General features: G+C 40.2%; 1 protein-coding gene and 1 long non-coding RNA gene across 18 annotated transcripts in view; one reads left to right on the top strand and one right to left on the bottom strand.

Moving 5' to 3' along the window:
* The window catches only part of SOX6 (SRY-box transcription factor 6), a 435,786-nt gene extending 426,026 nt beyond the window's left edge, over positions 1 to 9,760 (top strand). For all 10 annotated transcript variants that reach the window (XM_079966105.1, XM_079966106.1, XM_079966103.1 and 7 more), the window contains one exon: positions 467 to 9,760. In XM_079966105.1, coding sequence (XP_079822231.1) covers positions 467 to 770 — 304 coding nt within the window. In that variant the 3' untranslated portion in view covers positions 771 to 9,760. The remainder of the gene's footprint in view (positions 1 to 466) is intronic.
* The window catches only part of LOC307210907, a 125,018-nt gene that overhangs the window by 69,557 nt on the left and 37,985 nt on the right, over positions 1 to 17,476 (bottom strand). The window lies entirely within an intron of this gene.

Genomic DNA, 17,476 nt, shown 5'->3' with positions numbered 1-17,476 from the left:
TAATGTGCAAGGAAGCATGTCCTCAATGAAATCAGTATGATTCAGTGTTTAAGGGTTGGGACACAAGAGTCAGAAGCATGGAAGACACTACCAAATTCACTTCCCACAAGATGTAATGCCGGCCACCAACTTGGGGGACTTTAAAAGATTAGACAAATTCAAGGAGCATATTGGGTATTAGTGATTATATTTAACTCCACTGCAAAGGCATTATGCATCTGGCTATCAGTTGCTGGGAAGCACAAGTAGGGAGAGTATTGTTGCGCACGGGTCCTGCTTAAAGACTTGGTGTAGGCATCTGGTTCGACCACTGTGAGAACAGCATGCAGGATTAGATGGGCCTTTAGCCTGAACCAGCAGGGTTCTCCTTCTGAAAGGTGACTGCTGCACCTTCTGTCAAAATGACAGACACTCACTTCTTATGCAAACTCAAGGAAATCTTTCCCATGTTTGTCTTTTGTTGCAGGCAACAGCCTCAGATTCCAATCACCACAGGGACGGGTGTGGTTTATCCTGGTGCTATTACTATGGCAACTACTACACCATCACCTCAGATGACATCTGATTGCTCCAGCACCTCGGCTAGCCCTGAGCCCAGCATCCCTGTCATTCAGAGCACTTACAGCATGAAGACGGACAGCGGGAGCCTTGCTGGAAACGAAATGATTAATGGGGAAGACGAGATGGAAATGTATGAGGACTTTGAGGATGACCCCAAATCAGACTATAGCAGTGAAAATGAAGCCCATGAGGCTGTCACTACCAACTGAGGATGTCTGCTGAATTAAAGTACTCTGACTTTTTTTTGTTTTTGTTTTGAACAAAAAGTTCTTAAATGAGCCTGCATGCATGTGTGGCTCCTACAGTTACATCTGCAGAATGGTCTTAAATGTTTCTTAATGTGTGACACAGATTGTTCCCTAATTTTCATGAACTTTTTTTAAAATTTAGGTGAAGACATTAAGTATCAGACATTGGGACTTGAAAACTTATACAAATCAATAGCTGTCTTACAAGTCTTTCCTTTTTTGTCTATTTTTTTCCTCCTCCTGGATGCTGAGAAAAAGGTTTTAAGTTACTGTTTTAAATGGGGGTTTTACATTCTCACTCAGGTATGCTGTGCCAGCCTACAGGTTGTGAATGTGTTTTTATTCTGAATTATTTTAGAAAACAAAAACGAAACAAAAAAAGTGCAAATTTCCTATCATGAAACAGAACAAGTCCTCATGTGCATCAGTGTGTCTTTGCTCATCTTTTTTAAACAAGGTCTCTAAATTCCATTTTTTTTCTCCACATGTATAGCTGACCTTCTGATGTGCCAAACTTTCATAACTTTTTAATCTTAACATTTAAAAAAGTCTTAAGGGAGACACTGTAAAGTCTTAGACAATCCTTTGGCATCTTAAAATATCTATATATCTTTTTAAAAAAGCCTAATTTTTCCAGAAAATGGTAAAGTACTCAGGAATCTGGAGACAGGATATTCTTAAAATAGTGAACATGATTTCCACAATGCACTTGCCCAGTTGCTTCTGCCTCTTGATGTACCATCAGTATAAAATATTACGTAAGCACAAAAGAGCGATCACCAGCTACAGACAGGCCTGTCTTAAGAATGTACGGCCAACTCCAAATCCTTTCACTGCCCCTTTGCTTTTAACCCTTACATTCAGTCTTAACTACATTTTATCTTAACAATGTATTCATTCCAGAATGTCAGGGGTCCACATACTGAAAAAAAGAAGAAGAAATTTTAAAGTACTGTTGCGTTTGCATTATTTTCAGTTTGTTGTTGACTTCTTTATAAAATGCCCCTTTCCCCCTAAAAACCTGTGGTTTTCTTAAAATAGCAGGAAACTTAATACTGAAAGGTATATGCTTAAATGGGAGATCATGTTTATATGTGTCGAAAACATTTGGGAAAACACTATGATACAAAGGGATGCAGATGCTTTCAGTATTTGCGTAGTATGCATGTGCTATGTGTCTGTTTTATACTTTTAGGCCAGGAGCCAAAGAAGCACCCAGTTAGTTCCATAAAGCATCAGGGCTTATGTTTTCTGAACCAAAATTCACCACCTCTTCGCATGAACCAAATTTGAAACTGAGGGAAGTTGTTTCAGAAGCAATTTGTGATGTGACATTGTTATCATAGTGGTTCAAAGGGGAGAAAGTAACAAAAATCCAACTGGGTCTGCATAAGCCCTGAAGCTCCCCTACAGCAGTTCTAAATTATCCCTTTCAGGTTCTCTTTACTTTGCATAGTATACAACATCTCACCTAGTCTTTCTCACGAGTTTCTGAATTAAATGCTGTCATAGTTTTGAATACTGTACTACATGTTGCCATATCAATAGCCGACCTAAAGGATCCATTTACTATACCCATCTATGATTTTTATACAGGAAAAGCCACACAAATCTTACTATCTCATATATAAACTGTGTCAAATGCTAGTTTCACAAAACTAAAAAGAGTTCCAAGCTCATTCTATTATTTTGTCATTCACTGACATGGTTTTACTATACATGTGTAGGTTTCATATTGTTGCACAAATACATGCCTAACATGCAGAAAACTATCTGGAGGGCTCCAAGTCTTGCCTGACAAACAAGACAAAAAAAATAGCTATTTTCCAAGCATAGTATCAATATCAGATCAATATTTGCGAAGTTGTCTCAAGCCTTCAGGTCAAAGATGCTGTAGAAATTATACCGTATTTTTCGCTCTATAAGACGCACCAGACCACAAGACGCACCTAGTTTTTGGAGGAGGAAAACAAGAAAAAAAAAATATTCTGAATCTCAGAAGCCAGAACGGCAAGAGGAATCGGTGCGCAGTGAAAGCAGCAATCCCTCTTGCTGTTCTGGCTTCTGGGATAGCTGTGCAGCCTGCATTCACCCCATAAGACGCACACAGATTTCCCCTTACTTTTTTTTTGGGGGGGGAGTGAATCTTATAGAGCAAAAAGTACGGTAATTATTTATTTCATTTCTGATATATAATTTTGTTAAATATATAAAGAAGCAAGGGGAGGTGGGAACAAAACATTCCCAAGTTAATAATCTAGGTCTTAATGGAAGTCAGTTTGCCCCCAAATTTTGAATTTGATCAATTTTATGCCCCATGGTCTACTGTTTCAGCTACTTATTCTCCTCATCAGTACTTTCTACCGAAAACTACACCATCTCATAAATATGTATGTTTAGAATCAGGCCACTAATATTGAATCAGACTCTTTCGGAATATTTTGTTTACTTCATTATATCTTTAATATACTCCAGAAATATGGCAATTTTATAGGGGCAAAATATTTGTGTCCTAAGAATAAAGCCAACCATACATATAGTTCATGATGCGGAAGCCACGCTTCCATTACATCTGTGTGGTGACCGCTCCAGGAACTGAACTAGTTGTGTGCAATTTTCTCTATGCCAGCAAAAACTCAACATGAATGGTCTGTGGTGTTGGACACACAGATATCATTTACTAATCCAGCTGGAGCACTACCATGCAAATGCAATCTAAGCAGCCTATTCCATGCTGCCTATTAATTCTGTGAAGCAGGGTTGTGTTGAGAGTTCCACTTTGTGTAAAGATGCCATGTTTAAGGCTGGAAGAGTAGCCTCATCTCTTACTAGCTTTGCTCAGGGGAAAGAGTGCCAGGATTTCTAAAAACATTTCTGCACTTTCTTTGATGGCCAAACCTGCATGTAATAAATGTGTGGACATGAACCCATTCTTCTAAAAACATGGGTTGCAACCCAAACTACAACCTTGCTTATGGAGCAGGGGGTTGGACTGAATGACCCTCAGGATCCCTTCCAACTCTATGACTAGGGCAGATGGGGTTCTTTCCTTTTCCATAGCCAGCAATGTCTAGCATCTAGTTTACATACAATTAGATTTTTCATTAGATTATGATCATTATATATATTTTTCAGTTCCTTGACTCAAAGGCTTTTCATTAATAGAACCAACATAATGGCCATGGCTTACAATGCGTGAGCAAATCATTTGTACTTTGCTCCCCCCTGCTAGCACTGAGAGGAAACAAACCATAATCTCTGGCTCGAAACAGAAGCCTTTTTTTGGCATTAAGCAGTATATAAATTTAATCATCAATGTTCCTTTGCTTGTGTAGCTGAACTACAGATTTTGTTTTGTTGTGCTTGGAACAAACCAAGAAGTGAAGCCAGTTTGTTGTTGGCTTTCCTATCATGGTTTTTTTTTGAGCTTGGATGTTATTCTAAGGCAGAGATAGTCAGTTTTTCCCATGCAGCACTAGACAGGAGGAAGCCCAGCATGGTTCATTTGTGTACAGTAAACCATGGTTTGTGGCTTACCATGACATACAAACATAACCAATATCAGTGCAGAGTGTTGGCATGCTATCATACAACCTTGCACGACTAGTAAAGAAAACTAATGCCCTGACAGCTTTCAGAAGCAACTGCTGGAGGTAGTCAGCTTTTGCAATATTAAAATAGACAATTTAACCCAGACAAGCAAATAGGGACTGCTATGTTTACAAGATCAAATACTATTCTGACATATAATACTCTCATCAAGCTTTGGCAGCCATTTTTAAATCCAAAATAAACTTATCTTTCTTTACTATTTATTTGAAAAGTGTTCCCATGTCTACAGCTGAAGCAATAAAACTGTTCTAGCCGAGATGTTAAAAGCACTTGCTGTGTCATTAGCTGGTGAGCGTCCTCTTTACCTAATTAAGGTACTAAAAGAAAATCATTTCTTATTAAAATTGTTTGGAAATTTGAAGTGTTCTAATATGTGTAGTTTGGAGCGGAGGTACTCATTTTCCCTAAAGAATGACTATTTATTAATTTTCTACAGGTTTCTCCTGTTATAAATCTCTCTCCACCCTACAATTCATTTCTTTTCTCTGCATTTCTTCATGGTTTTTTTGTTGCATAGGTAGAATGCTGTATTGCTAACATTGTATTTTCTGTAATTATTTTTGCACAAAGGCAAACATTTAGTTTAGTGGGTTAATTTCTTTTTATAAATTTTATTACCATGCCAAAATAATATTCTGCAGGCTGGCGGAGAACAAAGGACTGTTCTTTAGGACTGAAACTTGATTTTGCTCATAGTACAAAAACACACACTCACAGATGTTATTTCGTAAGTGTTATAAGCACTGGATATAAATGGTATTTTTTATCACTTCTAACTAATGTGAAACTGTTGTACAAAAACGACATGAACAAAAGTCATCTGTTTCGACTCGTGTGGGCCTGCCTCACAGTTGCAGGATTTGAGTCATTTTTATGTCTTTGTTATTTCATTTATTTATGCAAAATTCTTATATGTATGAATACTTTGTTTTAGCTCCAGCCCTGCATCTGTGTTGATGCTCCAAAACTTAAAGGTGCATTCTTGACAATGAATGGCTCTTCATGAATCAGCAGAGGGTAGAAAGCTACTTTGTTGGTCAGTTTGGGTAAAAAAAATGTATTTGACTCTGAATAGTGCAGAAACAGTGTATTATATTTATTAGCCAAAATCGGCTCTAAAGTGTCAGTATAAAATCAAGGAAGGACAATCATATGGAAACAAACATTTATCCCCATTCTTAATTGGAGCTCAAAACAAAGTTTTTGATTAGTCACCATCTCATCTTCGTTTTTTCTTAAAGTGTAAATATAACATAGGAAGTAGAATTTTATTTTTTGTTCATGGATACCTAGTGAAGTATAAGTTATGTATTTACTTTGTTCTGTATCAGTGTACATTGGTCCATATTAAATGCTGACAAATCACTGTACCTCATGTAGATGCTGAATTTACACCTGCAGTGCGAGAGCAGTGTTGTGGACCTGTAGCAAGGATGGCAAGTTGCCTCACTTGTGCCCTCCTTCAAATTGGAATCCTGTATTTCATAAACACTTAACCTTTCAAACTATTTCACCTGCTTATAGAACAGGGGTGAGGAACCCCTGTGGTCCCTCAAAATTTTGCCAGACTACAACTCCCATGAGCCCCAGCCCTGATGGGAGTTGGATTGCAGTCTCCAGAGGGTCAGAGGTTGCCCACCCCTGCTATGGAATAACAATCCTCATTGTCTTCACTCTCTGGTAGTAGCATCATAGTTAATGGGACTAATAAAATACTAGTCAGAGAGATACAGCCTAATAGTCTGCTCTTCAGGATTACTGCATCAGCAAATTAGTACATAGGATGTGGAATGTCTATTCCTCTTGGGCAGCACTACAGCCTATTACTTCAGCCAAGTGAAAGGATGTAAATGACATTTACATTCCCATTTAAATAAATGGGGCAAGTTGGTTATAACTAACAAGTCCCACTGAATTTATTAAATGAAACATAACTTTCTCTTGATTGGAGCCATGATGTGACACTGTTGTTGCAGGCTGAAGCAACAGCTAATTCTCTGACACTTTTGCCAATGCAGTTCTATAAAATTCCTCAGAAGTAAACGAAATAGTATAATTCATCACTGAATGGCTTATCTCCTCAAAATATACCACCCAGATATATTTCATTCCCTCCTCCCACGTAATTAGAATTACTGCAAAAAGCAACTGGCTTAAGAACTGGTTTACTTAAGTGCCAGATTTCTAGTTTAGTTTGGGCTCAATTTGCTTCATAATTTGCAGCTTGATTCCAAGCGAATCTGATGGAAGTTCTTAGATTTTGTCTGAAAGCAACAAATGTGAATAGTAAAAAATGTGTCAATGTGAATGACAAACTAAGTAAATAAATACACACATGAACAAATGATGCTCTGGAAGGCCTCTGTAAGCGATGCCAGTTATTAAATACAACACTAAACCGCTTCGGATCTGTGTTTGGTGTGGAATAATATTGGCATGTTTGAAAAACTAAATAGTTAAATTGACTTGATATTTAACCAATACAAACTAAAGTCTTAATAAAACACAATGTCACAGGGTTTATGTTTATAGAGAGGAAAATAGCTCTGATCAAAAGGCCCATTTCTAAGAAAATAAGTTGTAGCCTTAAACATCTATCCTTATGCTGTGGACAGCAGCTCTCTAGGGGAACAGACAGTCTTCTGCCTTTCCTGCTAACTGACACTTTTTAACTGGAGATGCTAGGGTTTGAACCTGGGACCTTATACATGCAATACATGTGCTTTGTCACTGAGCTGAACCTCCTCCCCCTCCCACATAAATGTATGAGGGTACCCAGATATGTAGTTTGGGGGAAGCTGTGGGATTGCCAACTGATCCAGAATCAGTGTGCAAGAGGCAGCGTAAAGAGGGGGATGCTATTACAGCAAGGGAACAACTCGATAGGTGGGTGCATGTTATGTACAGCAGTAACTTGAAAACAGTGATTGTTTAAACGACTGTGTAAATGAAACAATGATTGTGTAAATGCAAGCATCCCCTAATACAAAGTTAAAGCATGATATCCTACTGTACCTAATGTTGCTCTTCGTCTTATTAAAACTTGACATTTTTTTCTACTTCACTGAAAATAACTTCCCAGTAAGAAAACGCTACAACGCTCCAATTCAGGAAAGCACTTAATGCTGGAATCTTCAAGCCACACATTCTGGAGTAGTCCCAATGGAAGCCCATGGTGCTACTTTAGAGAAGGTGGTTTGAAGATCTTAGCCTCAGGCACCAGTTTAGCGTAAAGCAACCGAGCCATTCTACCGAAGTCCAAAAGAGTTAGGTATATGTTTAAAGCTGAGCAGAATTTTATGTGTCTATCTGGACTGGATCTTCAGTACCAACAACTGCTCTAGAATGCAGCTGGTAGAATGTAATAATAGAGTATTTCATATTTTCAATTTTAAAAAATAGTCTCAGATCCTAGACGTTTGCATGTGTGTTTAAAGACTGAAGTTGGCACTTAAGCATGTCCTGTTTAAAGACTAACATGTGACCTCATTTGATTTTCTTTTACAAAAGGCACTTACTCTTTTTCTCAAACTCTTACTTTCCGCCTCCTCCCCCCACTGGCCCCCCATTTCCTTTTATTATCAACCATTGTTCTCTGCAGTTCTTGGACAACATGTTTGATATACTGTAATGCCACAATTCCATGTTAGAATGCAAAACGCAAAACAGAAAATATTTACATAAGTGGGTTGGTATCTTTTTTCTTTATATCCAGATTTATGCTATTAGACTACATACCTTCCCTCTAAATAACTTGTCCAAGATTTAAGTTTTAAGAGCTGACAAAATGATATTCTGAGATAGTTCACTCATTGTTTTCAAAGAGGAGGGTGGGTCTGGGGCATATGTGTGAAAGGAAAATGTTTCCAATTGGTATTTATGGCAATATGAAAGTTATAAAGCAGCTTAGTGACACAGTTTGCTTTATAACTTCTGCTTTCTTCAAAAACCACAAGTGAGGTCCTTGGTGCTCTCAAAAAAGTTTGGGGAATGTGCAAATATTTAACTGTTTCTATGCTGCACATTGCAGACCTGCTCGTGTGCATTCTCCGTATTGTCTTCCTTTGTCATTTGTGTTTTGCTTTCTCAAAAGCACAGGGTTGTTTTTCCTGCCCCCGCCTCCCTTGTACCCTTCATCAGCCTGTAGCAAAGTTCCGAATGTTTTAGTATTTCTGTTCCTTCATTATTGTATTTGCCATGTACAAATGTTTTTATTACGTTAAGACAAGCTTATAAGCTGTTACTACATAACTTATCTTACTGTAACTCTTTTCTTTCCTGACATTGTAATTTGTTTGTGATGTATATTGTGAGATTGTATTCTATGTTAATTTAATCAGCACAATTCACTGACATGCTGGACTGACATGCTAGCTGCTGTTTCAAAGTGTAAAGTTTTTGTGTAGAGTTGTTGGGGGACAACTGAGACTCCCTTTGTCAAGGTACTATGCTTTGGTTCCTATAGCAACACTGTGGGTGTGGCTCTTATGATGCTAGGGCTGCTGATTCTACACCCACAAGCATTTTTTTTTTTTACTGGCAAGTTTTCCGTGTAGAAATTCTATATACAGTGCAGGTACCTATCTGGGCCCAGGGCTGGTAATTATTTGGGCATGTAGAGAAAAAACAAACAAACCCTAGTGTCGATTGCTGCTTTGAATATGTTTTAAAAGTCTGAAAATGTAAATAGTTTATCAAAATAAATCTTGTACAGTCCAGTGTAAAGTTTTTAAATGAACTTAAAAGGTTGCCATTACATCTCTCTCACACTCTCCTCTTGAAGCAGTTTAAAAAGAAAAGAAAAAAGTTTGCTAAGGATGTTGATTTTTTTAAAGTATCTGTGCTCTTAATTTAAGCGGGGGGTGGGGGGAACGAATCATTCTTAGCTTGGCTTCATAGCATAAACTGATTTCTTGGATTTTGTTGTGCAGTATTGACGTGAGGTAAATTAAATATTAAATAATTTTTCAGTGGTACTTTTAAGAGTCTTCTCCTCTCCTCAGAAATTAATGGAAAAGACAAAACTGAAAAAAGACTGTCTTTATATCGTATATTCTGGTGTATGTTGGCACCTTACCATATTTGAGAGGATTTTTTTTCCTTTTTCCTTCCTTTTTTTTTTTTGCACAAGGTGCTTTCCTGATATGTTAAACATGTCATCATTGGGTGATACCATATGCCATGATAAGGGGTTCTGACCCCTCAGGGGAGTGTCTATAAGACTGCCTATTTATGCTCATTTACCTCAAGACTGTCCTCTCTACCCTTAATCTATTCACCATCACTCCATCTTTTGTACTGCTGTTGACACTTACAGATTAAAGATAAATTTTGTTTTATGATATGTGTGTGGCTTTTTCTGTGCAGCCTATTCTGTTCTTTCTATACGTAACAGTCCGCTTCAGATCCCAAGGAGCTGCTCGTGAGAAAAGGCCCTGCAGATCAAGTGACCAATTCCTTCTGAGCAGGCTCACCTCCCTCCATGCTCATTGTCAGTCTACTTATTGCTTTCTCGTGTCACATCAGCAGTTTGGTTTTTGAACTTTGGCTCGATAAGCTCAAGTCGTAGTGTGTGATGTGTAAGCAGGAAAGGCTTGTAAAGTAACCCTGTATGAGATGGGTATTTCGAAATACCAAATAGGAATGGAACAGAATAAAAGTTATCTCTTTGTCACCCCCTTCATTTTCATTTCTCTTACAGCCTCACTAGACAAACGAACTGAACCAGAAAATATGAGCACAGTAACACCATATTGCCTTTGGCCCAAACAGTATAACCCCTATATAATATTTTTATTAGCAGTTCTTAGTGTCCTCGTGGGAAAACATTGAAGTACATTCAGGTGTCCCATAATAATAGTAGACGATTCTGACAGGAGATTTTAGCTCACTTCCTCCAGTTATTTTCTGAGACCAAGTGTAGGAGGGACAATCATGACGATTGTCTAAAATGATATAGCACAACTGACACACCTACTTAAATAAAAAGCCCAAGGTCAAAACACAGTTATTACATGGTTAATCGTTATCCTTTGTTTATTTATTTAATTTATACCAGTCAAAGATGCCCCCGAAGCAGTTTGCAACCATCTGATCAACCATATTTTAAGCAACTACTAACACCCAAACTAAAAAGCTCAAAACCATGAAGGCATCCGAAAAATAACCACTCCATTCTAAAAAAGAAAAACTGCATGCAGTAGCAAGGCAAAGCAAAACAAAAATAGGCAAAGCAGCATCATACTTGGAAACCAAGCAAACACAGGAATACTAAATCACTATCATCAAATGCTTTATAAAGGGGGGCGGGGAGAGAGAACAAGAGAGCAAACGGCTTGTTCCATGGGGCAAGTTCACATGCTTATCATTTTAAAAAATGTAAAGGATCTCTTTCCCTTGCTCTCTACTTTTTAACTGAAAAGATCTTCTAATTGCTTTCAGGGACTATCAAGTTTAGAGGACTTTCCCACTGCTTGTAGGTAGGGTTTTCAGTGAATCTTTCCTTATGAGTTTGGGATTCATGTCTCATCTTGAAAGTCCAATGGGGAAAATAGCTAAGAAAATTGCCACTATGATTAGCACAACAGCTCACCCCCTGATTATTTAGTTTAGTGCTAGCACTGGGCGATACCTTGTTTTCAACATCATGATATATCAGCCCTACACGGTGAGTTAGCCCCAATGCCTCACAGGTTCACGTGCGAGCCAAGGAGCATCGGGGCTTCGCTGATCTGCTCAGCTGGGGGGTGGAAGAGGCCTTCTGTCGCCGCCACCCCCCAGCTGAATAACTCCAACACCTCAGAAGGCATCCTGCCCCCCAGCTGAGGAAGCCCCACTGCTTCTCTGGCTTGCATGCAAGCCAGAGAAGCATCAGATGCCCCTATAGGCAGGGGAGTAGGAGTATTTTAATGGAGCCCTCATCCCATCACTGGCTCTCACGAGCCAACAGCAGGTTGGGGGCTCTCTTAACTGCTTGATTGAGGGGAGTGGCAATCACACACCCCTCAGCAGAGCAGTTTCACGGAGCCCCCACCCCACCACTGGCTTGTGCGCTCCTCAGCCAAGCAGTTTAAAGAAGCGGAGCAAGGAAAAAGCTGTATCAGCGTCTCACCGATGCAGCTTTTTTATCCCTCTGCCAGTAAGAGGGCAGAGTGAGATGGTGGCTTCACGCAGCAGTATATCACTGGTGAAACCACTGCCGCTCCCGAGTCCCTCTGCCTCCAGAGCCACCTGGAGGGTGTCAAGTGCGGTGGCGGTTTCACTGCTGAGTAAAGCCGCCATTGTGGTCTGCCCCTCATACTGGTCCAGGGCGATGTATCAATCCATACCCAGGCCTATTTACAGTGGTACCTCGGGTTACAGATGCTTCAGGTTACAGACTCCGCTAACCCAGAAATAGTACTACTCGGGTTAAGAACTTTGCTTCAAGATGAGAACAGAAATTGAGCAGCGGCGCAGCAGCAGCAGCAGCGGGAGGCCCCATTAGCTAAAGTGGTACCTAAGGTTAAGAACAGTTTCAGGTTAAGAAAGGACCTTCAGAATGGATTAAGTTCTTAACCCAAGGTAGTGCAAAAGGCTTTTCTGTGGGAAGCCATGTCGCTACATTTTGGGGTGGGAGAAAACAGATGTGCGTTAGAATCCTAATTAAGTCAAAAGCTGGTTGTTCCTATTGGATCATCAGCAAGAATAAAACATTCAGTCCAAATAAGTACTGTATTTAACTAATTAATCTCTTTAAGCCAGAGATGAAACTTGGACACACGAGGACTAAATAATTAAAAAATACTACTACTACTAATACTACTATTACCAACATTACAAAATTCTAGCTGTTTTCTACTCAGTCTTCACCAATACTTTTATCAAGCCCTGACCAAGCCTTTACCTATGTCTTGAAGTTGCAAGATCCCTCAGTCAGCAGAACCATATGCTGCAAAGTTTTGCTAAGATGTACCATCTCAGATTACAAGTAAGGAATAGCGTGTCTGAATACTCTCTCAGATAAAAAGCCTTCTGCATATAGAGCACTTGGAAGTTAGGGACACAATTGCTTTTAAAAAAATCAGCTGTAGTGGAGCAATGGAGACAAGTTTTTCCTACTGTCTGGGGATTGGCAATTTGTTGTAATATCACAAATTTTATGGTCCCCCTGCCTGATCTAAATCATTTGTTTATTAGGGGCCACCCCACATTTTCTTCAAAAAATTGCTTTGCACAGGTAACTACCATAGAGTTATCAAAATTTTCAAAAGTAGGGGGTCCTCAGTAATTAGCTAATTACTAATTGGTGCTACTTCTGAAAAGGCCCTGCCTCCAAGTGGATGTTCACTTGAGCCTAATTCAGCAATGGTATCTACATTCTACATACAGGAGCAGGCAATCCTTAAGTGTCCCAAGTCATTTTAAGTTCCTTTGTCTAATGTTCCACTGTCACTACTATGGTTCATTTACACATATATTCAACCTGAACCCGCAATGGAGGGGTTCATAACATTAACACTCTCTCCCATGGCTGCGGCCTTGGATCCAAACAGAAATCTGCCATGGCTCTCTGACCCTCTGTTCAGCTTGTTGTGCTTTATGGAGTACAACATTTTTTCCTCCAGCCTACATCATCGCCAACTGCAGCCCTAAACTCAATGCTGCTTTGTCTCTGCTAACTAACTCAGAGCTCAGGGCAGGTTTCCACCTATTTGCTGGATGCCTTGCTGATGCCTCACCCCCCTCTCTTATTCTGTTAATGGCCCATCTCTCCTGAACACAGGAAGCTAACTCTCCAAGCGTTGATTAAATTCTGACACTTTCTAAATCCAGGAATTTAAGGAAATCGGGCACCCAGAACTCACAACAATATATAATACCTCTGAGATGACTGACAATATAAAAAATAATTCCTGTCAGGAAATTTTTATAGTCAGTTGTATTAAGAACTGCTTAAGTACATTTTTATTCACTTGGACAAGACAAAGTGTAAAAGCCTCTAGAATGGTGTTTAAGCTTGCTTGCAAAACCCAAGATGAGTGTGAAAGAAGCCTCAGTAGGATTGCCAGAAGCACATCTAGAGAATGCCTTTCCTTTGGCACTAGAGTTGGGTTGATTTGCTCCTGTCCATTTTGAGGCTGGAGTGAATGTCACATGACACAGAACACTCAGAAATCTCACGCATCTCTGAATCATGCAACTAATCAAAGACGGCTGGTGCAGGTCTATATAAGACAGTGCCATTATCCTTCTGGCCTCTTCAGAAGTTTGTGCATTGGGTCAATTTCCCAACACCCTACATGTTGCCAGCAAACTTGAGAGGATTTAGGTAGGAAACTGTCATTGGGCATTTCAAGCTTTACTCAACAAGTTGCGGCCCAGTGTAGGTGCATAGCTGTCAACGTTTCTCTTTTTTAAAGGGAAATTCCCTTATTCCGAATAGGATTCCTCGCAAGAAAAGGGAAAAGTTGACAGCTATGTGTAGGTGGTGTGGACCCCACAAATGCCCCCTTGACACGTATTTCGCAATGCAGATTATACTAGGCATGGAACAATGGGTGCACTGATTGAGAGCAAGGCATCAGGATAGATTTGGCTTTCAAGGAGGCAGAAGAAACCATTCCCTACAGCTGGATGCACTTGGTTTTAATCTTAAACTGTCCACTGCTTGTTGCAGAAACCTGAACAACAGCGATCCTAATCCCAATTTGTATATATTGTGTCTTCATGAGGGGAGGGAGGGGGATGGCCATTTTAACTTTAGAGAAAAGAACATGTGGAGTCATGGTATTTCTCATCCTGCTGCTTCTGTGTATTTTGAATTAAAAAGGGCTCACTGACAACACACCTCATCTTGGGACCAAGCAAGCTTTGGTCCCAAGCTTTGTCCTTTGCAAGCTGGATCTGCTGGTTCAACAGTCTCACTCATCAGCTTATACTCCTGGCTCCCCCCCCCCCCCCCAGTTTCAAGGAATGACTCCTAGTAAAGGGCCAAACTTTCCCTAATCTCCTGGCAGTTGTCACTGATGAATCTTAAAGCCTGAAGCCTTTCAGTCACATACATTTTTCTGAAGTCATCCTAAGAAGGCTGCCAAACTCAGACAGCTGCTATATTCTGCAAATGTTTGCAAAGCTGTAGAGTTTCGGAATGCACAAGTCCTTGAGCAAAGTTTCCAGTGACTCCAGTTTGTGCAGGTCTGCACTTGCTTGCCTCTAAAATATGAATCTTTGGCGTTACATCAAAGTGTTAACTAATCGGCATATATGTTTGGGTGGGAGGGCAGTATTTCTAGCAATGCTATAATTTATGAAACATGATGTAATGATTAAACAGGTGGATAGGAAGGGTGAGTTAATTACATAATGTGTGAAAAGGAAGAATATCTGGGCAGCAGGCCAGCTATGCCATTGGTTCTTTGCTGCTTCCCTTGAACAATTAGACAATTTAACACTATATTCCAGGAGTTCTGGTAAAATATATCAAAATAATCAAAGCCTGTTTGTTTCAAATATCCAAGTATTGAAAGCATACATCAAATATGCAGGTCTTTTGTGTTGTGATGTATTTGCCCAGTTGGTGAGTGGAAAAAACGGATCCCTGACTAAGCACTACAGATTTTACAGAAATGTACAACCCTAAGTGCTAATTCATATGAGGAAATTGGCATGTTGAAAATTTGGAGTGATTCCACACAGCATTCAGTATGACCTAAAGCAGTACTTGCTTCTCCATCTGCTCACCTTGTGTTTCCCTGCCATAGATGTCTCAGGATTACCAAAAGTGGGTTTACTGGAGATACAGAGAATGGATTGAGTCAAGAACCCTCAGGTCAAGACGTGAAAATGAGTCTGTTCTTCAAGAGGGCATTCAAGCCCATACTGGGACAGTGAAAGAATCATCTCCCTGGATCCACAGGTGCAGATAACGGCCTTGACCTTAAAGATGAGGCCTTAGTTTTGAAGCAGATGTGGTCTGAATGAAGGTCCTATTTCAGCCATACCCCCAGGGTGGGCCCCTAGCCATTCCAACAATTCCATGTTATTTCAAGAGCTTCTACAGAGAACAAACGAAAGATTGTGCTCAGTATTAGAATTCACTTCCTTAACTCCAGGGGTTTTTTAGAATAGACTTTAGCTTGTTCTGAGGCCTTTGGAGTCCATTTTGGAGGAGAAGGGTATTTTGCTTTGAACCTGCTTTTTCAGTATGGAAGCAGTTTGTGACCATTCTTCTCTAAGCCAGTGTGATGGACGGGCAGGAGTTCGAGTGGTGGGTAGGGTGGAAAATGGAAGATGTACAGGGAGGTTCAGTGCAATCTGTAAGGGAAGAGGTGGGGTGGTGGTCGTAGAGGAGAACCAAGATGAAGAGTCCGGGCAGTCAAAGGCAGGGGAGGTGCTGTAGGAAGTCTCTGAGGTGGAAAAAAAGGTCCCAGAGAGTCCTGCCATTTTGCTCTCCTCCATGCCTTCCCCCACTGTCTCCATTGACAATGAGGGGCATAAAGCAACAGGAACAAGGATCGCCTGTTGCCATATGAACCTACTCGGACACTGAGGTCATCTTCTGAAGCCCTTCTTCATGTGCCTTCTTCCACAAGAGGTCTGGAGCATGGCAACATGAGAACGGGGCTTTTCTGCGGTGGCTCCTCATTTGTGGAATGCTCTCCCCAGGGAGATTCACCTAGTGCCTTCATTATACAACTTTAGGTGCCAGGCAAAAACATTCCTCTTTAACCAGGCATTTGGTTGAGTGCTGGGGGGGTGTATTATTGGGTTGTTTTGAATATGTATTTTGTGATTTTATATTGTGATTTTATACTATAAACCATCCTGAGAGCTGCAGGTATAGGGCAGTATACAAATTTAATAAATAATAATAATAATTTCAAAACCTACCACTGGCCACTGACACTGGTTCTGTCAGGCATGTCTCATCCACCAACTGGTCCCAAGATATCTTGCATTTGCATGAGAAGATGTCTTGTAAAAACTAATGCCTTGCAGGAGGTGTAGGAGCTAGTCTTCTTTGTGGGAAAACAAACAGTGAAACAAAGAAGACTTTGACTCTGGCAGAATAGAGTTGCTTTGCTGACGCTCCTGTGCAGGTCCTGTTTTTGCTAATAAAGAGTTAACTCCAACTCGCTTGGTGTGATTTACTGCTGGCTCGCTCCACACAGGAGCAGATTTCTCCAGCTGTGGACCATTTCAAGCCATAGGTCAGAGGTTCCTCACCCCTGGTATATAAGAGTGCTATTTTAACCAAGTACTATACTACATTTACCTACGTTATGTTTTCATTTATTTCTGAACACAATCTTTTCTACCAAAATTGTGGAAAAATCATGTTTAAGGTTCCTGGGTCTCTATTCATGTTTAAATTTCTGGAATGTTTCAGACTTCCAAACTTGCAAGGTGCTTCTCTGCCAGGCGCTGTGCTGTTTGCACATCTTGTGTTTCACACTGAGTATCAGAGTATACCGGGAGGGAAGGGGCAATGCTTCTGGGTTTTTTTAACCAGGAAACTTTTGTCTCACTAGGGCCTTGGAAACCTTCTCTCTAGATGAGCCTGAATTCATAATTACTTTTGCAGTCATTGTGAGTACTAGATTTTCCTAAGATCTCTTTTCAGACATCCTAAGCTCTGGTTAGTGTACGAACTTACTTGCAGAACATTTTGTAGTAAATTCTGACCTGTATTATTTCAAAAGAGATTTCACATTGTGCTACGAGTGACACAAGTTTAGTTTTCCGCAATCTGATCTATAGAAATGACAGGAACAGGATTACTTCTCTGTTACTGCAACCCAGGTTGCCTTGTCACCCTCCCCAAAGGAGAAAATTTATCATGTAGTTGCCCACATGGGTCAAGGGAAGGAAGCCTCTGGGCATACACTGATTGCAATATAACTAACTATGCTTGCACTGTCTGTACTACTGGACTTCCAGTATATCAGTGAAGAAGCAGGATTTTTTTATTTTGAAGTGAGTGCGGTGGGAGCAAATAAACTTATGTCTAGTCATGAAGAAACTAGTCGCAGAAGACAGATCCTCCATGTGTACAGATAGCAACAACTTCACAA

This window comes from Podarcis cretensis (assembly GCF_951804945.1).
Source record: "Podarcis cretensis genome assembly, chromosome: 1".
Lineage (NCBI taxonomy): Eukaryota > Metazoa > Chordata > Lepidosauria > Squamata > Lacertidae > Podarcis > Podarcis cretensis.
This window is presented reverse-complemented; position numbering and strand designations above follow the sequence as displayed.